General features: G+C 34.2%; 1 protein-coding gene across 6 annotated transcripts in view; it reads left to right on the top strand.

Annotated features, from left to right (window-relative positions):
* The window catches only part of FOXN2 (forkhead box N2), a 62,593-nt gene extending 43,446 nt beyond the window's left edge, over positions 1-19,147 (top strand). For all 6 annotated transcript variants that reach the window (XM_026486276.4, XM_026486259.4, XM_048222501.2 and 3 more), the window contains 4 exons: positions 1,354-1,478; positions 3,865-3,929; positions 11,858-11,926; positions 14,700-19,147. In XM_026486276.4, the coding sequence (XP_026342061.1) occupies positions 1,354-1,478; positions 3,865-3,929; positions 11,858-11,926; positions 14,700-15,223 (783 nt within the window). In that variant the 3' untranslated portion in view covers positions 15,224-19,147. The remainder of the gene's footprint in view (positions 1-1,353; positions 1,479-3,864; positions 3,930-11,857; positions 11,927-14,699) is intronic.
* The last annotated feature ends 232 nt before the right edge of the window (positions 19,148-19,379 follow it).

Here is a 19,379-nt window from a genome sequence, read left to right on the forward strand (position 1 = left end):
CCAGGCACCCCAAAATGTGCAGCATTTATCAAACCTATTTGAAGGAATTATAGCCTGGCCTTCTTCCCTGCACGTTAGATAATATTAGTGAGGTTTTTCATGTGTCTTGTCCACTTACCTTCCTGTAAGCTGTTCCTTCATATTGAGGAAACTATGGATCACACAAGTCCTTCTTTCAGGCACTTCCCACTTGAAATTTAGCGGGCACTTTTGTTAATGGTTTCTCTAGTTTCTAGTAATCATAAAAATTCCATAATTTTTAGATTCTGCTGATTATTTCAGTGGAATCTGGGTTAGTATGCTCATTGCCATATTATCTAAAAGTCCCTCAAATGTTGTAACTTAATCATCTTGAGGGAAGGGCTGACTCTTCCTTCCTCTTTGTTATCTTTTACAGCAGTCTTTTCCATACCTCAGTTGTTGATTTCCACTCTTTGAGACTTCTGCTGTGCTTTTCATGAAACCATTTTTTTAAGACTTTATTCAATTTGGAGAGAGAGTGTGTACCTGAGCACAGGGATGGGCAGAGGGAAAGGGAGAGGTCTCAAGCAGACTTGCACTGAGCGTGGAGCCCGCCGCCGCCAACTCAATCTCACAACCCTGAGATCACACCCAAGCTGAAATCAAGAGTTGGTTGCCTAACCGACTGAGCCACCCAGAAGCCCCTGAAATCGTTTGCTTTTTTAATTTAAATTTACTTTAAATGAGAACTTAAGCATTACTGTTAATGCCATTAAAAAATAAAAATTATTTTTTGCTGTATCACCTGATCTCATACTGCTTATCACTTTGGGGGAAATGATGCTGTATTGAAAGCTTAATTTTTCCTTTTCTTTCTGGTTTTTCTATAACAATAACAATGGCTTACATTTGTTGCATCTTACCATGTGGAGGACCAATTGTACAGCCCTCCATGCTGTTCACTGTACATCTTGGGGTCGTACCATTCTCACAGACTTTGAAGTGATTGGCTTGTCCTGTGGCCCTATGTGCCAGGCACCATGCAGAGTACGTTATGCATAATTTAATACACATAACAGCCCTGTGAGATAGGTAGTGTTATCATCCCTACCTTCCAAATGAAGGAATAATGGCCTGAAGAGGTAGAGATTGGTTAACTTTCCTAAGGTCACACAACAGGTAAATGGCAGAGCTGGAGATAAGAACCCAGGCACCTGCCTCAAGGGCTTTTGACCATACAATGCATTTATAGCAAGCTTAATTCAACCTTTGCATTGTACTGAAAAGGTACTCTAGGGTTTTTTTCCCATACACATTTAGCAAAATTATTCAGGCACTGATTGTGTATGTCTTAAAGTTGCAGGTTAATAATTCTTGTGTATTTTATTTTAGGTTAATGGAAAAGGTTCCTTATGGTGTGTTGATCCAGAATATAAACCAAACCTTATGCAGGCACTGAAGAAGCAACCTTTCTCCTCAGCATTAACATTTTACACCCCTCCTGCATCTCCACAAAGGTACAGGATCTTCCGTATAAGTGTCAGTGGTGACTTATAAGATTTCATTGTATGACATGGAAAAACCTAACAAAGTTGTAAGGTTTGGGTTTGTTTTTCTTTATTTAATAGAGAATAATTTATGGATAAGACATTAGCCTGAGGTATTTTTACTTATAGTCTAACTTGTATTATTAGGAAACAGGATATGTGATAGGTGAGAACATATTCTGGAAAATACAGTTACTCCTGAGTAAATTAAGTAAACCCTAAAGAAAGATGTAATAATAATTACAGGTACAAAAGGTTTAAATTATTTTAATTGCCTGCAATACTAATGAGGACTAAAGACATGGGAAATTGAAAGTATATTTAAACTTTTTAAAATAAGATGATTAAGTTTGTCATTGTAACATTTTAATGTATATATTTATTTCTTTTTTATTTTAAGTTTGATTATCTTTCACAGCACATTTAGTATTTGAAAATTATTTTAACAGTCTCAAATTTCAAAATGTCTGACAAGTAAAATAATGCTTTGACTTTTTTATTTGTTTTGTTTCTCCTGGTAAATTTAATTGTAATATATCTCCTTGGCTCTTGTTTTCAAACTCTGTGACTCCTATTGATCTTACAGCTTTCCCATTTCAAGTCAAAGCTGAAAATGAGACTTCAAATCAGATTTTGTTTCTGTTTCCTAAAGAAGCCTTTGGAATTTTTTTTTGAATTCTATTATGTACATTCGTTTGAATTGAAAATGCCAGACTTTGTTGAGATACTTTTGAGGGTGGCCTTAATGGTTAATGTGTTTTTTGGAAAAATTAAAAGCTTTTAAATAAAATACTAGATGGAGAATTTCAGACATACACAAAAGGAGGGAGAAAACTATAATGAACTCTTCAGCTGCAACAATTATCAATATTTCATACAGTGTTTAATTTCTTAAACTATTACTAAATAACTTTGGAGTGGTGGCTGAAATGCAATAAAAAGTTAGTAAGGTTAAAGTTGAAATTAGTAATATATATCTACTCACTGAGACTTTAAGCTTGTTTACTAGTTAGATTGAAAGGATTACTGTCACAAGAATGATTGAGTGGTTTATCTTTATGAAATGAAACCTAGAAAAGTTATCAGAGTTTATATCCTCATTGCTGGGACTTGGTATCTTCTTTATCCGTTAACGGTGGTGCTTATGAGGTATCCTAGTTTAAAAAAAATAATTTAGAAACTAATGGTAAGTTCTGCTTGTGGTCATTTATGTGTTTTATTTAGCTGTGCTTTTTTTAAATTAAAGATTAAATGAGAGAATTCAAACTCTTGTATACCATCAAATATGCAGTTCACTGTGCTTTTGATAGGTTGCATTTTCATGATTTTATCTTTTAGCTTTATCATATGTTAAATAAAAATGATTTTGTGGTTTAAAACCAGATAGATAAATGACAGTATAAAGATAATTTTTGACTTTAAAACATTACCTTAATATTTTTTAGAAACATTTTCTGTTTTTCATTGTTTGCCAAAATGATGGTTCCATCTAATAGGCCTTTTTGTAGCCCTTTCATGTCATAATTGGTAAGTTCAGAAAGAGAATGATACAGTATATGTAAAACTATGAATGGGAAATAGATTTATAATTTAGTTAGCAAAACAGATTTTTTATGCTATCACAAATTCCAAGAAGAGAAATAGTGTGTCCTAAAAATGTTTTAATTTTTAGAATTAAAAAAAAAAAGCCAGAACTGGGGCATTTGGCTGGTTCAGTCAAAAGAGCATGTGACTCTTAATCTCGGGGTTGTGAATTCAAGCCCCGTGCTAGGTGTAGAGATTGCTTAAAAATAAAATCTTAAAAAAAAGGAAAGTCCAAACTCCTAATCTCTTTATGACTATAGCAAGTTTAATTTGATACTGATTTTTATTAATAAAATCAAGAACTTATCTGTTTTGCATCATTACATACAGTTCTCTTCACACATTTGTTTTGATAAACGCTTTCATTTCTGTGGTAACACCTATATGAATATCATATCAAACTTAAGCATCCAATACAAAACCAAATAGTAACTATTATGTATTGTCTATTGTTACAGGCATTTTAAATGCATTATTATTATTCATCACAGCATCCCTATGTGGGAGGTTTAATTATTCCTATTTTACAGATGAAGAAACTAAGAAATTAATTATTTTGCCTAAGAACGTCCAAATAGTTGTGATTTTATCTTGGATCTAATGCTCTTTCTGCTTTGGCAGACTCTTCCTAAACTGAATAGTATTAGCAAAGAAAACAAGGTAAAAATAGTTTGTGTTTTTTATTGTATAATATAGTTGTATTTGTGACTAAGTTCTATAGACAGTAAAATAAAAGATTTTTATAAGCATATTTATCTTATCTATCTTTCAGTGGCTCTTTATCACCTCACTTCTTAAGCTCTGTACTCAAGCAGAACCAGGTGCGAACCCTCAAAGGTATGTATAAGAACATTATTTTAAATCGTAACAGCTCAGGTCAAAAATCAGGTTTTTTGTTTATTTAATTTTTGTCTAATTATAAAAGTATTATATGTTCATTGTAGAAGATTTGGAAAATAAAAACATAAAAAAGAAACTAAATTTTAAGAAACAAAACTGATGAACATAGGGAAAGGGAAGGAAAAATAAAATAGGATAAAAACAGAGAGAGAGACAAACCCTAAGAGACTCTTAGCTATAGAGAACAAACTGAGGGTTGCTAGAGGGGAGGCAAGATGGGGGGTTGGGGTAATGGAGTGATGGGTATTAAGGAAGACACCCGATGTGATGAGTACTGGGTGTTAAATGTAAGTGATGAATCACTAAGTTCTACCCAAAATTAATGATACACCATGTTAACCAACTTGAATTTAAATAAATTGAAAAAAAAGAAACTAAAATTTACTCTTACTATTATCGTCAACATTTTGTTTTAATTACTTTGGTTCTTCTTACACCTTATACATGAATAGATGTGCCTACGTGCACGCACACATACACTTTTTCTCCAAATGCTAGGCTTATACTGTGTATACTGTTGTATATCCCTTTTTTTTCATTTCCTTTTATGTGTATTTTTCCATGAAAATAGGAAAATATTTCTTAGTAATACTGTCAGTATAGAGCTTTCTTTTCAAGTCTGTCTTAGACTAGAATAGAGGTTGCCAACTAGGCCTTGGGCCATATCTGGCCTGCCACCTGTTTTTATATGGCCTGTGAGTTTATAAATAGTTGAAAAATGATAAAAATAATATTTCAAGGCATGTGAAAATTCACTACAAGAGCAGAGTTAAGTAGTTGCAACAGAGATCTCTCTATTGTTTCCTTGGTTTTGCCTCCTCGCTGGCAAAACCTAAAATACTTACTTATTGATCCTTTACAGAAGAAGTTTGGATTAGAATATAGTTTAGAATATGTCTTTTATAGGTTAAGTGTAAAGAACTTTAAGAACGCAGCAAGTTAACTTCCAGAATTTTGTAGATGACTTTCCAAAGTATATAAAAATTCTGAATTAGTAGTTTTTGCCCCCTACTTATAGTTAATATTATAAATTAGTGATGTATTAACATAAGATTCTCTAGCATTGCTGCTTTCGGGCCTAGAGACATTTCTATGACCTTTAAAAGCAGAAATCCTTAGGCCAGAAGTCTTTCTGTGTATCAGATAACATTTTGGCTCTTTGGAACTACACTAAGCCAAGCCTAGGAAGCAGTGTGATGATGGTCTGTAAAAATGAGGGAGGGAAAGGGTGTGAAAAAGCTGAAGAGAATTCTGCAAAGAAGTTAAATGGATTGAGGGTATGTTCAGATAATGTTCTGGCTTAACATAATGCAAGTATCCATTTTCTCCTTCCTGCATGGGTAGATGTGGTTTCTCTTTACATTTAGGAATTGTGGAAACTGCGTATTTTTATTATCTCAATAAGTTCTGACCTTTAGTCTTTCAAGCTCAGTTCATTTACAGATTTTGAGAACATGTTCTTTGTGAATTCTGGGTTTATTTAGAATCTCTTCTTGCTCTTATTCCATTCTATCCTAATTCTGCTGCTTCTTTTGGGGAGCAGACATTCTCACAATTTTCTCCTGCTTGTTATATATATATATATATATTTTTTTAAGATTTTATTTATTTATTTGAGAGAGAGTGAGCGAGTGAGCGGGGGGTGAGACAGAGGGAGAGGGAGAAGCAGGCTTCCTGCCCAGCACGGGGCTCAATGCTGGGGCTCCAGGGTCATGATCTGAGCCGAAGGCAAACCGACTGAGCCACCCAGGTGCTCCTCTTTTGCTAGTTTTAGCTGCAGTTTTTCATAGCTAGAGCATAGCATTTCTCCTTCATCTAATGACTTAGACATATGGTACATTATCTCTCCAGTGCTGCTAATAGCTTACTTCCCTCCATCTCTCTACTGGTGAATCTTAGGCCTAGTAGTAATTAACTTGGTGGTGAGGGGGCTTGGAGTTCCCGGTTAAAACAAATGCAGGCCTGTGCTGGAATAGAATATGCAGTTCTCATGAGTTTTAAGAGGAAAACATAAAACCACACAAAAATTAAGAAAATTTATATTTAAATCAGGTTGCTTTATGGCCTCTTGATAGACTCATGAGGAAATTTGCTTTTTCTTCTCTCGATACTATTTCTAGGGAAAAGTTTGAAAAAACACAACACTAAATGGACTAAACCTTCAACTGTTTATTCTACAAGTAATTGTTGAATTCCTACGTAGTACCAAGCAATGTATGGGTGCTTTGGGATATGCAGAGATGAAAGAGACCTGCTCTCAAAACCATACAGTTTAATTGAAGAAAGTTGACAAGATTATGCAGAGTACATAGGGGGGAAAGGAAGTAGCTGGCAAAGTAAGCTTAGAGGTAGATCAGGAAAGGCCCCTTAGAAAAGAAAGTGGTGCTTGAGTTGGACCTCAAAAGTTGGGGAAATACTTGACCTTGCTGGAGGTTATCTGCTAGGACCTGCAGGCCAGTGAGTATGCCTGAAGCCTAGGATTATAGAAGAGGATTCGGCAGCCTTGGTCCAGTAGCTGTAGATGTGATCATTTAACATGCACAAGGCAAATGAAGAAGTTTAAGTGAGCATTAGCCAAATCAAGGAGAACTTACTTAGCGTACTGAGTTTGAACTCCTCCTGTAACTGTAACATTAGTTAGCATTGAGTCCTTACTGTGGTGCTATGAGTGCATTATCTCATTTAATCCTTACAATTCTTTGAGGTATTGTTACCTCCTTTTACAAATAAGGAAACTGAAGTTTGGAGAGATTAAGTAATTTTCTCAAGGCCACACCACTAGTAAAAGGCATACAAGGAACTCAGAAACTCTGATTTCAGAACCTATAGTCCTACTAGGTGTGAGGCACTGGGGGAGTTGCTGAAGGGCGTTAAAGAATGAGGCAACATTGTCAGTTTTGTGTTTTATAAAGGTCACTTAGGTGTCGTTGAGCTCCAGTATTAGATTCATCTGTTACTTCACAGAATCATCTTTACTAATCATTATAATAGAGCTACCTTTAAACACATAAGATCAATAGGAGAACTTATTTAGGCATAGAAACTCCAGAAATATTCACTATCACCCAAAGTAGGTGCAGCAGTTTGTTTAAAGTGTAGTTGTCTCTCTTGCTCACCTTATGATGACTAATTTTATGTGCCAATATATATTACAGTATTGTATAACAGGGCAGGAGGCACAGGAATCTCATACTGAGATAGCAAAACAAAATCTTTCTTGTCAGTATTTTAGTTTGCTGTATATTTAGAATAAATTCATCTGCTTAAGAAATATTTATTGATTACACTTGTGTGCTAGGCAGAAGGATACATCAGTGAAGAAAGATGACAAAAATGGAACTCACATTCTAGCTACTAAGTTATAGTATTTATACTGAAGCACTAGTATACTACAAGCAAGTACAAACTATGGATGGTTAATGATGATGTTAGGGGCTAAGTGCAAATCTAAGTTCAAATTTAAGATTCTAAATTAGTATAATTTGTATCTTAATAGAAATGAAACTAAACCAGTGGTCCAAGCAGCTTAAAGTATTGGCAGTTTATCAAAATTGCTCTCCTCTATATTAAAGAATCACAAGAGACAGCTTCTCTGTTTGCATGCTTTGTAAATGTGTATGTTAGGTTTGACAGAGGTAGTAAGTCCTTGTAGTTATTACTAAGCTTATAACCATTTAAATTCTGCTTCTGTGGGTCTCATATCATTCTTTAAGCAAATGGATTGAGAATCAGATAATAGAAACATGTCAGTTTGTGTCATAACCCTTAGTTTCACATGGCGAAACCTAGTGTCTTAGAATTTTTTCTCAATTATTGTTAGTAATTTCCCAGCATCAAGATGTTAAGGAAATATAAACCAGGACATACAAATTAAGACTTATGGCAGAAATTTATTTGAATCAATTATTAAATTAGTAGCATGTCTTGAACTCCAGTCAGAACTATGAAGGAAGAAAGAGAATATGACTTTGAACTAAGTTGGTTTTTTTAATCACTATTTGGAAGGCTCTCATGACTGTTAATGACACATGACTTTCAACTAGAAGTGAATTATTTGCTTAATTTAAATAGTGTTAGAGAAAATATATACAAAAGACTTTAAAAGAACCAAATTTTTATTCTTTATGAACTGGATATGCTAGGTTACTGAGCTAATAGTATGTTTTTAAAAACACAGAGCTACATTTTAAATAGCTAAAGTATTATCAGTGAAAAAATAACATGAAGTGTTTTCAGTTGTGACAATAAACAAGTAAGTCTTCAGTTTAATTTTAATACCAAAACAGATTGGGTACTTTAAATAAAAATTGTTTGTAAAGTCTACACAGAGAGTTTTTGTTGTATTTGTTCTAAGAAGTTCAAGACTGTACCTTGGACAAATCATTGATAATCAGGTATTCTTGATTACTGAGTGTGTGGGGTCATTTTTCTTACAGGTAATCATTTTTCTAGAGTTAATTGGCAAGGCATTATGGGAAGCATACTTAGAATGTTCTAAACCAAACAAATTGCATACAGATAAAATCTTTTTGCAGGGAAGTTTTCGGTTTCATAAAGTTAAGTTCATGTGGGAGAGTTTAAATTAATTTGGTTATAATAAATCTATACAAGAAATAAATGTGTTTAAGGTACACTTTTCCTGTTCTACTGTTACAGAAGTAGTATCTGATTTTGTTATTTTAAATATTTGGAAACTAAGAAAAGAAGTGGTGTTCATGCAGCTCTCTTAGGTTGTCAGCATAAGCCTCACCAATTTTCTTTAGTTTTAGGTATTGTTTTTCAGAAATATGACTCCTTCTAATGGAAGTTTACTATAGGAAGTTAAGCTAGAGATACACTAATTTTTTGGATAAGATTTTATAGGTACTTCATTTATAAGATTGTAAATTTTCTGAAATTGTTTCATTATTATGCTTTTTGGTGTTAGATTCTCCCTCACCATCACCTCCTTTTCTTTTTTTAATGAAATTGGAAACAAGGTGGACCTTTTTTATTAAAAGAAAATTTATTTCATGGAACAGGAAACTCTCTGTCAGGGCTTTTGCACAGTGCCATGCAAGATGTGCCCTGCACAAGGCCACTTGGCTGAGGCAATGAGTGGGGTCTGAAATTCAGCCCACGCTCCAGTCTTCAAGCTGTGTGCCTTCATACAGGGAAGCATTCACCTGGAGGCAGACTTGCTTTTTTCCAGTTCACACAGAGATACAATATGGGCTAGAGTCTGCACCTTTTCTTCTTCAAAGACATGTTAGAATACTGAACTCTATCAAACTATTGTCAGGTTTCATTCTAAAAGACCAGAATTGGAGAGATCTTTTCTTGGCTATGATGTGAGAAACACTGATTCATATTCTTGTTACTTATTGTTCCTTCTGCCTTGAAATACTTTTCCTTCAGATATCTACATGGCTTCTTTTTCTCATCTCCCTGAATCTTTGCTCAACCCTTGCCTTTTCTTGAAGCCTTCTCTAACCTCTGTATTTAAAGTTCAGTCACCCTTCCCAACACTCTCTATCCCCCTTTCAACTTAGTTTCTCTCTCTTGTGTTTATCACCTTGTGACATACTGTTTTAATTATTCCTTTGTGTTCTGAGAGGTCAGGGGTTTTCCTGTTTTGTTTTTTGCTATATTCCCACAGCCTGGAATGATGTCTGGCTCATGACAGGTTACTCATTTTATTGAGTGAATGACAAAATAGAGAATTTCCAGTATATTCTGTAAATCCTGCAGAATTTCCTACTCTAGTCATCTTAGTAAGTATGAATGATTGTTGATTGATAGAGTACAAATTGAAGGCCTAGGTTCTGGAAGTAGACTACTGAGAGGTTCAAGTCCCACCTCCATCATTCCTAGAGACCTGTCTGTGTCTGGTGTTTTTCATTTTTAAGAGGAAACACTAATAGTACCCACATCATAAAGTTGCAAGGATTAGATGAGTTAATAACACTCAGAACATGCCAAGCCCAATGATACCCAAAGTTAGTAATTTGGTGATAATTAGCTTAATCTAAGGAAAGGAGGTCATATACTTCATTATATACACATTTATCGAGGACCTACTATTCCAGGCATTATAGAACATAGGGGATAAGACTTAATTGGGAAGGCATTCAAATAGTCTCTTGTTTCATGAGGTCACACTTTATTAAAGGGGAAAGAGTTGTAGTATTAATGTGCTCCTTAGGAACAGCCATCTTCTGATTTACTTAAGTCTTTTTGGTAAAGTTAATAACAATAACTTTTTCTTTCTTTTTTTTTTCAAAGATTTTATTTATTTATTTGACAGAGATAGAGACAGCCAGCGAGAGAGGGAACACAAGCAGGGGGAGTGGGAGAGGAAGAAGCAGGCTCACAGCAGAGGAGCCTGATGTGGGGCTCGATCCCACAACGCCGGGATCATGCCCTGAGCCGAAAGCAGACGCTTAACCGCTGTGCCACCCAGGCACCCCAACAATAACTTTTTCTGTCTTCACAGAGTTTGTAGTCAAGTTGGGGAGAAAACAAGTCAATATCTTTATGGCTTTATTATCTAAAATAACTATGATTAGGATTACAAATAAAATGGAAAACATTGGGGCAATAAAAATTTTCTAGCTTTCAGAAAGAAATGGGAGGTTTCATATCTGAATCTTATTTTAAACATCCTATATAATCTAAAATTTCTAAATATTTTCTAACTTTTCCTTCATATTAGATTATACCGTATTACTTTTATTTAATTATAGTTATTCAGAATAATAGATCACCAAGATGGAGAGGAACTGCCAGCAGAAAAGTAGATATGAGAGTATAATGACTTTATCTGGAGTAGAACCTGCTGATTTTACCAGCCTTTTAAAGCTCATTTTCCTTATGGAATATCCATAATTATGTTTGACCTCTTATGAAGTCTGTAGTACTTGTGGGCTCACATACAATTATGATTAGAAACATTACTAATACTTTCGTGCCAGCAATAATTATTCATTTAACATTTGTAAATTCACATAATCTAGACTGACCAAATAATGCATATTTTTAACTCCTGTAACTAGTATGTACTTTATAACTGCAGATAATGCACAGGTAAAGATATTTTTTAAATGCTAAAAAGGGTAGGAGCACCTGCGTGGCTCAATCAGTTGGGTGTCCGACTCTTAGTTTTGGCTCAGGTCCTGGTCTCGTGGGTGGTGGAGATCGAGCCTTACCAGTAGGAGTCTGCTTAGATATTCTCTCCCTCCTGCCCTCCCCTTGCTTGTGCTCTCTCCCTTCCTCCCTCCCTCTCTCTTTCTGTCTTTCTCTCATTCTCTCTTAAATAAATAAATCTTTTTTAAAAAAAGGTAAATATGCTAAAAAGTAATAATGCCTTAGTGTACATTTTTAGTTAATTACAGTTGACCCCTGAATAATGGGGAGGTAAGGGATGCTGACCCCTGCCTCCTTCCCCTATGCAGTTGAAAATCCATGTATAACTTGATTCCCCAAAAGCTTACCTACTAGTAGTCTGTTGACTGGAAGCCTTAGTGATGACATATACAGATGATGAAAACATATTTTGTATGTATTATGAATAACATACTATCTTCTTATGGTAAGGTAAGCTAGAGAAAAGAAAATGTTATTAAGAAAATCATAAGAAATTTATTATCTCCAGTACTTCTCAGTTTTCCTTTATTTGATACTATCCACAAAACTGTTCATAATTTTAAGTGAACAAAAACAGATTGCAGAATAATATGTGTCTCATTTTGTTTAATGTGTGTGTGCGTGTATGTATTTAAGTAAAAGAATATACACCAAATCTTAATGTTGGTTACCTTTGCAAATATTTATAATGCCTCTCTTTTATAAAGAACATTAATATTGTTATTCTTTTCCTTTTTCAGAATCTGATATTGATGCTGCCACTGCAATGATGCTTTTAAATACTTCTATAGAACAAGGAATTTTAGAATGTAAGCAATCATGCCATTCTTCCTAAAATACATTTTTGTGAGTGCTTTTTCAAATGTAATTTAGAATACAAAATATTTAAATTTTATAGGCAAAATTGTTTTTTCCAACTAAATTGTGTTTGCATTTGAATTACTTAGTTTCTATTTTATTATATTTCCATTAGTATATGTGAGCAGTTATGAGATTAAAGTTAATACTGTGATAGATATTTTTACATGGACCAAGAAACAAAGAAATAAATAGCATGTGTAGAAATTAAGGTTGAAAATTTAAATGTAAAAATGAAAGCCATAAATAAGAAAATATAGGAAAGTATATTTATAACCTTGGAATTGAAAAACCCTTCATATACAAAGTACAAAATCCACTAAAAAAAATAGGTAAATCTAATCAAAATTTTGTAGTTCTGACAATAAAAGATATCTGTAAGAAAAGTCACACAAGGAAAACATTGAGAGAACATTCTTTTTGCTATGTATATAACAAACAAAGGGTTAATATTAATCATATGTATATAAAAGGACTCTACAAGTAAGAAATAAGAAAAATGTTCAGAAAAACCAAGAAAATATATGAATTACGTGGGTCTCAGAGAAGGAAATAAAGTGGACAATACACATTTGAAAAGATATGCAACTTCTCTAGAAGACAGGGAAATGCAAAATGAAACAATATTGAGGTACTACCTTTTTTTGTCTATGAGATTATGAAAAATTAAAATGATTAATAATATTAGGTGTTAATTGTGGGAACTGGTTATTGTCATACACTGTAGGGTGTAAATTTTGGAGAACCATTTTGGAGAACAGTTTGAAAATACCAGCTACAAATGCAAATCAAAACCGCAGTGAAATCTCATACCAGTCAGAATGTCTAGTATCAAAAAGACAAGAAATAACAAGTGTTGATGAGAATGTAGAGAAAAGGGAACCTACTATTGGTGGGAATGCAAATTGGTGCGGCCACTATGAAAAACTGTATGGAGGTTCCTCAAGAAACTAAAAATAGAAGTACCATACCATCCTATAATTCCATCTGTGGGTATTTACCTGAAGAAAACAAAAACACTTAATTCGAAAAGATACATGCACCTCTCTGTTTATTGCAGCATTATTTGCATAGCCAAAATATGGAAGCAAACAACCTTTGTCCATCAGTAGATGAGTGGATAAAGATGTGATATATATACACAATGGAATATTACTCCACCATAAAAAAGGGATGAAATCTTGCCATTCTTGACAACATAAGTGGACCTAGAGAGTTTTATGCTAAGTGAAATAAGCCAGAGAAAAACCAATTCCATATGATTTCACTCATATATGGAATCTAAGAAAAAAAACAAATGAACAAACAACAGAAATGGACACCTGGGTGGCTCAGTCCCTTAAGTGCCTGACTCTTGGTTTCAGCTCAGGTCATGATCTCAGGGTCCTGAGATTGAGCCCTGTGTGTGACGCTCCATGCTCAGTGCGGAATGTGCTTGTCCCTCTTCCTTTTCCTCTGCCCCTCCCCTCACTTGTTCTCTCTCTCTCTCTCTCAAATAAATAAATAAAAATCTTAAAAACAAAAAACAGGCGCCTAGTTGCTCAGTCGGTTAAGCATCTGCCTTTGGCTCAGGTCATGATCTTAGAGTCCTAGGATTGAGCCCCATATTGGGCTCCTTGCTCAGCGGAGAACCTGCTTCTCCCTCTGCCTGCTGCTGCACACCCCCCCTCCCCCGTTTGTGCGTGCACTGTCTCTCTGTCAAATAAATAAGTAAAATCATTTAAAAAAAAAGAAAGAAAAGAAAAGAAAACAGAAACAGACTTATAAATACAGAGAAGAAACTGGTGGTTGCTAGGGGGAAGGAGGGTCGGGGGATGAGTGAAATAAGTGAAGGCAATTAAGAGGTTACAAATTTCCAGTTATAAAATAAATAAATCACAGGGGCATGAAAAGTACAGCATAGGGAATATAGTCAATATTATTGTAATAACTTTAAATGGTGACTACACTTAAGGTGAGCATTACATAATGTATAGAATTGTCAAATCTCTATGATATACTCCTAAAACTAATATAAGATTGTATGTCAACTATACTTCAGTTAAAAAAAAATACCAGTTATAATCTGAAATGTATATATTCTTTTACTTAATAATTCTGTTGCTTGGGACACCTGGGTAGCGCAGTCGTTAAAGCGTCTGCCTTCGGCTCAGGGCGTGATCCCGGCGTTCCGGGTTCGAGTCCCACATCGGGCTCCTCTGCTGGGAGCCTGCTTCTTCCTCTCACACTCCCCCTGCTTGTGTTCCCTCTCTCGCTGGCTGTCTCTATCTCTGTCAAATAAATAAACTCTTTAAAAAAAAAAAAAATTCTGTTGCTTGGTATTCTAGAAAAAATATTTGCATATGTGTAAGAAGAGGCATCTAGAAGGATTTTCATTGCACTATTATTCATAGTAGTGAAAAATTGGGAAAATCTAAGTATCAGCAAGAAAATGGTTAGCTCAAAAGTGGCACATTCTTACTGATGCATTCTGTACAAACAGCTCAAAATAATTATATTTTTCATGGAAAGGTCAAGACATATCATTAAGTGATTTTGAAAATGTTACTAGTTAATACCTACAGGATGATACGGTCTTAGTGAAAGAAGAAACAAGTGAACAAAAACCTGCAGAACATTACTAACCCTAAAGCACTTGCTACTCAGTAGTGATATAGTTGTTTAAATGGCCTGTCTTGCAATCAAATGCATTTGACCTATTGATGGACGTTTTCTTTTCCACAGGTGAGAAGCCTCTTCCTCTTAAAACAGCAATGCAAAAAAAGAGGAGTTACAGCAATGCATTTAATCATCCCGGTACTGTGCGATTGCAAGAGAGTGATTCTTTGGCCACGAGCATTGATCCAAAAGAAGACCACAATTACAGTGCGAGTAGCATGGCAGCACAGCGCTGTGCGTCCAGGTCTAGTGTGTCTTCTCTGTCCTCTGTGGATGAGGCATATGAATTTATCCCAAAGAGTAGCCACGTGGGAAGTGATGGCAGTGAAGGATTTCACAGTGAAGAAGATACAGATGTTGATTATGAAGATGATCCTCTTGGAGACAGTGGCTATGCATCACAGGCTTGTGCGGATACCTCTGAGAAGGGGCAGCCAGGCAAAAAGATGCGCAAACAGTTATGTCAAGAAATTGATGAGGAGCTCAAAGAGGCAGCTGGATCTCTGCTCCACCTTGCTGGAATCCGTACATGCCTGGGTTCCCTAATAAGTACTGCAAAGACACAAAATCAAAAGCAGCGGAAAAAATAGAAATACTTATTAGTGTGAAATTACTTTAAAGTGTGGCAATACTCTTCTACTTAATTCTTTACAAGGGATATCAAAGCCATAATGGACTTCTTTTGTTTTAGGGTGGGGGAGGGGTGCTAATTACGTGTTTATTTCAAAACATTTGTTTGTTTTAATTTTATTAAATAATTGCTGTTAGGATCATGCCCAACCATAGATACGATGCCAAGTCCTAAAAGCATAATTTTTGTGTCAGGTGTCTCTAAGATTTGAAAGTTTTTATATAAGAAAATCTACAGCCTCTGTCTTAAAACTTGTGGGAAAAATCGTTTATTCTGTTAATATGTTAAAGTGTAAGAATTGGCAACTCTATAACTTTTTTCATTTTTTTTTCCAGTCTGTGATTAACTATAGTTGCTGATCCAGCTAAAAATGTTGCTGATGTCTCTCTCACATACTTCCCTCGGGACACATGCAATCCAGTAGAACGAGATTTGGATTTTTTATTTTGTCTTAATTTTTAATTATTTTTGTTGAAGCATGGACAAAGTTGAATATAAATTGGAAAAGGTCCTAGATGTCTAGAAAGCTCCTTTACACAGGCAGAAAGTAGCAAGCAAGGAGTTCTGAAATTTAGAAAAGGCGGTTTTGTGGTAAAATTTCATCTAAGAACACTCCAAGTCCTATTACAATATTATCTTTGAATTTTTTTTTTTTTTTTTTACTTCCCAGATGTTGCATAACTTTTATTGGGGCCTTCCGTTTGTTCCCAGAGTGCTTTGCAACCATTGTTTGAATTTTAGCCATTAGCTGGCTTTGTTGAGTAGAAACAATCCAATGAGAGGATATAGCCATAAAGTGTGTTTTGGGGTTGGTTAACACCCATTTTGACACACTTTTTGCAATATGAGAATCTTTCATTTGTTGTTAAATGGACTGCATTCTGGGAATTTTGTGGTAGGAATGGAGTGTAACCTAATATAAACATTTTAAATAGTTACTACTTAATGTCCTCTTAAAGATAGATCATTTAGGAAAAAACTTCTGTCCAAGGTTTGTATGAATTAAGTTTGTATGTAGTCCTAATTAAATTTAAAAGGATTTAACAAAACTGTAGAGACAAAGTACCTTCATGAGTTTCAATATTCATAAAAAATTAAATCTTATACAGTACACCCTTTGGGAAAGACAGTATAATATGTGTGTGCCATTCATTCTATGCTCGGATTCTACAGCGCTGTTCCAAAGGTGCATTGACTAAGGCATTTTAAGTATTTGAACAAATCTGCTTCTATGAGACATTTTTCCATATCATTTTTATAGTTCGACTATTATTTAGAAAGAACATAGGATACTAATAAAACTAAAATTACTCAGTATATATATTTTTTTACATTGGTGGAGGCAACTTTCCAAAAGTTTGATCTTATCTCATGGTACATTCTGTTTTATAACAATGACCTTGTTTTCATTTTTCTGATAATTTCATACATACATACACACACACATAGATACATAGGCTCGTGATTTTGGTTGGTTACTTTCAGCTATTTCTATGACTAAAGCGTTTTCTTGGATTTTTTTTTTTTTAAGAGACAAATATTTTTATTTTAAGTTGTAAATTTTATTTGGGCAAAACTGTCGAATGAGAAGCATAATGAAAACATCTTTTTCAGTTGGCAAAACTTTAAGCCAGGGATAACATTAATATTATCTGTCCTGTTTCCATGGTAATTGTAATTGAACTTGAATAGCCACATTAATAGAATTGGTGCTCTTGAAATACAGTAATTTTTAAATTTGTTGATAATGAAAAATAGTTCTTAAGTATGCAGAATGAGGTATTTGGGGTTTTTTTTTCCTTCACGTATGTCACATCTATAGAGAATGGCTAATCCAAGTTAACACCTTTTACTGTAGATGGTGACTATAACACACACACAAAAATGCTTATACCACAGTATAACTAGTACACAGATTATAAAACTCATTTTAATAACAATATCTTTAAGCTGTTTGTGGTGGCCCTCTGGATAGACCTTAGTAATGGTGTGTTTCAGTGATCTGGTTCCAATTTATTCTGTTCTACTGAAATTCTGTACCACAGATGTTCTCTCTGGTTCCTGTCCATTTAGATAATTACTCTTCGTAAGCAGAGGACAAGGATCTAAGATAAGGAGGGGGAGAGTTGTCCCCCTTTAAGAGGGATCTTCAAAATTATTTTGGCTTAATATAAATAACAATAATTCTTTAAACTTACTATTCTCTCCCTCTTCATGTACTCTTCCCACAAATGTAAAAGTTTATATGCATCACTAGCAAGGACAATGAACACTGTCATACTAAAAGCTAATGGGAAGAAGTCACATGGTATTTTACACTTAATTCTTATTCAGAATTCAGTGCATCACTTTCCATTTGCTGATTTACCAAGGCAGTTATTTTCAAGGGGAAGTACCTTTTTAATTATGATTCCCCCGTTATTACTTTTGTAGATATGATCCCATTCCTCAGGTGTGTTCAGATAAAAACATGACTAATAACCACCCAATTAAGGAAAGTCATTTCAAGTCCTATGGACTGGAAATTGTATTTCTAATAATATATTAATAAGAAATTATACTGTAATAGAAACAGTTTGGCAATCCCAGAGAGGTTATATATGTTCCAGCATATTTTAAAACTGTGATTTAAGCTAACATAATTTGCCTTATATCAATATAAATTGTTACAGCCGATTCTGTTTTATAATAGATTTCTAGTGAAAGTTTTGAGTCAGCACAATTAATCTTCATCTTTCACATCCCAAATAGAATCAGTGTTTCTTGAGTATAGATTTTTGAAATTTATTTGTGCAATATGTTACTAAATTCATTAATATTTTATTTTACCTTTCAAATTCAGAGAAAGAAAACATGTATTCATGGAAAAGCCAATTATTGGTGGATTGCCTCCGTTTTTCCACCTTTGAGCCTTTCCTTTCCTCCCTATAGCCAGCATGACTTCTCTTAACTTAGATTCCCCTGTATATAGTAAGGTTTAGAATATATATATTTTTTCTTTTGCTTCTTTCTGAGGCATTATGTAAAGGGTTCATACTAGGTGGTCAGTTAAATATATATAAGCACGAATTCAAAGGTAGAGAAAGTTTGAGGGAATGTGTGTGTCTTCGTAGACCAGGAGGCCTTTCCTAGCAATTTAATCAACAGATGTGAATACTTCACAAAGCTGTAAAGACTTTTGTCTTAAATATTACAGTAACTTAACAACCATTCGTGAAGACCATAGCATTTAATTAAACTTTGAGGCTTTCTGGTTTACATATACTTTACAGTTTTGTGGGGTTTTTTTGGTTAGTTTGAAATGTGTAAGCTTTGATTTAAACAAAGTTTAATTCACTATGTTAATGATGTACTCAATATTTATTGAAAGACACAATAGAGTATTTTAATGTTATACCTGCCATTTTTTCTTAAAGCACATTTTGTTTGCATCTAACTGCCAGTGCCATTGTCAAAACTTGTTTTTAAAATTGTTGTACATTTCTTATTAAACTAAGTGCTTAATTTTAAAGTATTATGTTGCCATCATATAGTGTATAAAAATGTATAATTGCCAATTCACTGTAACTATTATTTATTTTTAAATGAAAGTGCAAGAATACTTTCCGATTCAAGAAATTTGAGTTATTAAACTGGTTTCCTTATCCTCTTTTCTAATGTAGCATAAAAATTGCCCTGAGTTTGAGTTACAACTGCCAGTAGATGACCAGTCACAAGTGAACCACTTCTCTGTTGCCAGTCTTTGCTCATATTAAAAGCAACCTAACAGATATTTAGTTTTTGTATCTAATCTCTGATTATTAAAATGTTTATAAAGTTTATTTTTACCAAAGAGATGCAATTCATTATGATAAAATATTGCAGAATAAACCTTGTTTTATAACATTGTTGTACTTTCTCTGTTCTTTTGGGTGGATAGCGTAGATGTAAGTGTCTCATACTTATACATACACACGCCCTTTCCATTTTGGTGTTACAAAGTTGGAAGTTCTACAAATGAGAAAGTTGAAATTTCAGAAAGTCTTTTTTTAAGTATTGCTTTTCCTGGTTTTTACAGGCCATTCATTTTGAAAGCTAAAATAGTAGTGTTAATTAAATTATTCTATTCCTGAAGT

The sequence above is a fragment of the Ursus arctos genome, unplaced genomic scaffold, assembly GCF_023065955.2.
Source record: "Ursus arctos isolate Adak ecotype North America unplaced genomic scaffold, UrsArc2.0 scaffold_8, whole genome shotgun sequence".
NCBI lineage: Eukaryota > Metazoa > Chordata > Mammalia > Carnivora > Ursidae > Ursus > Ursus arctos.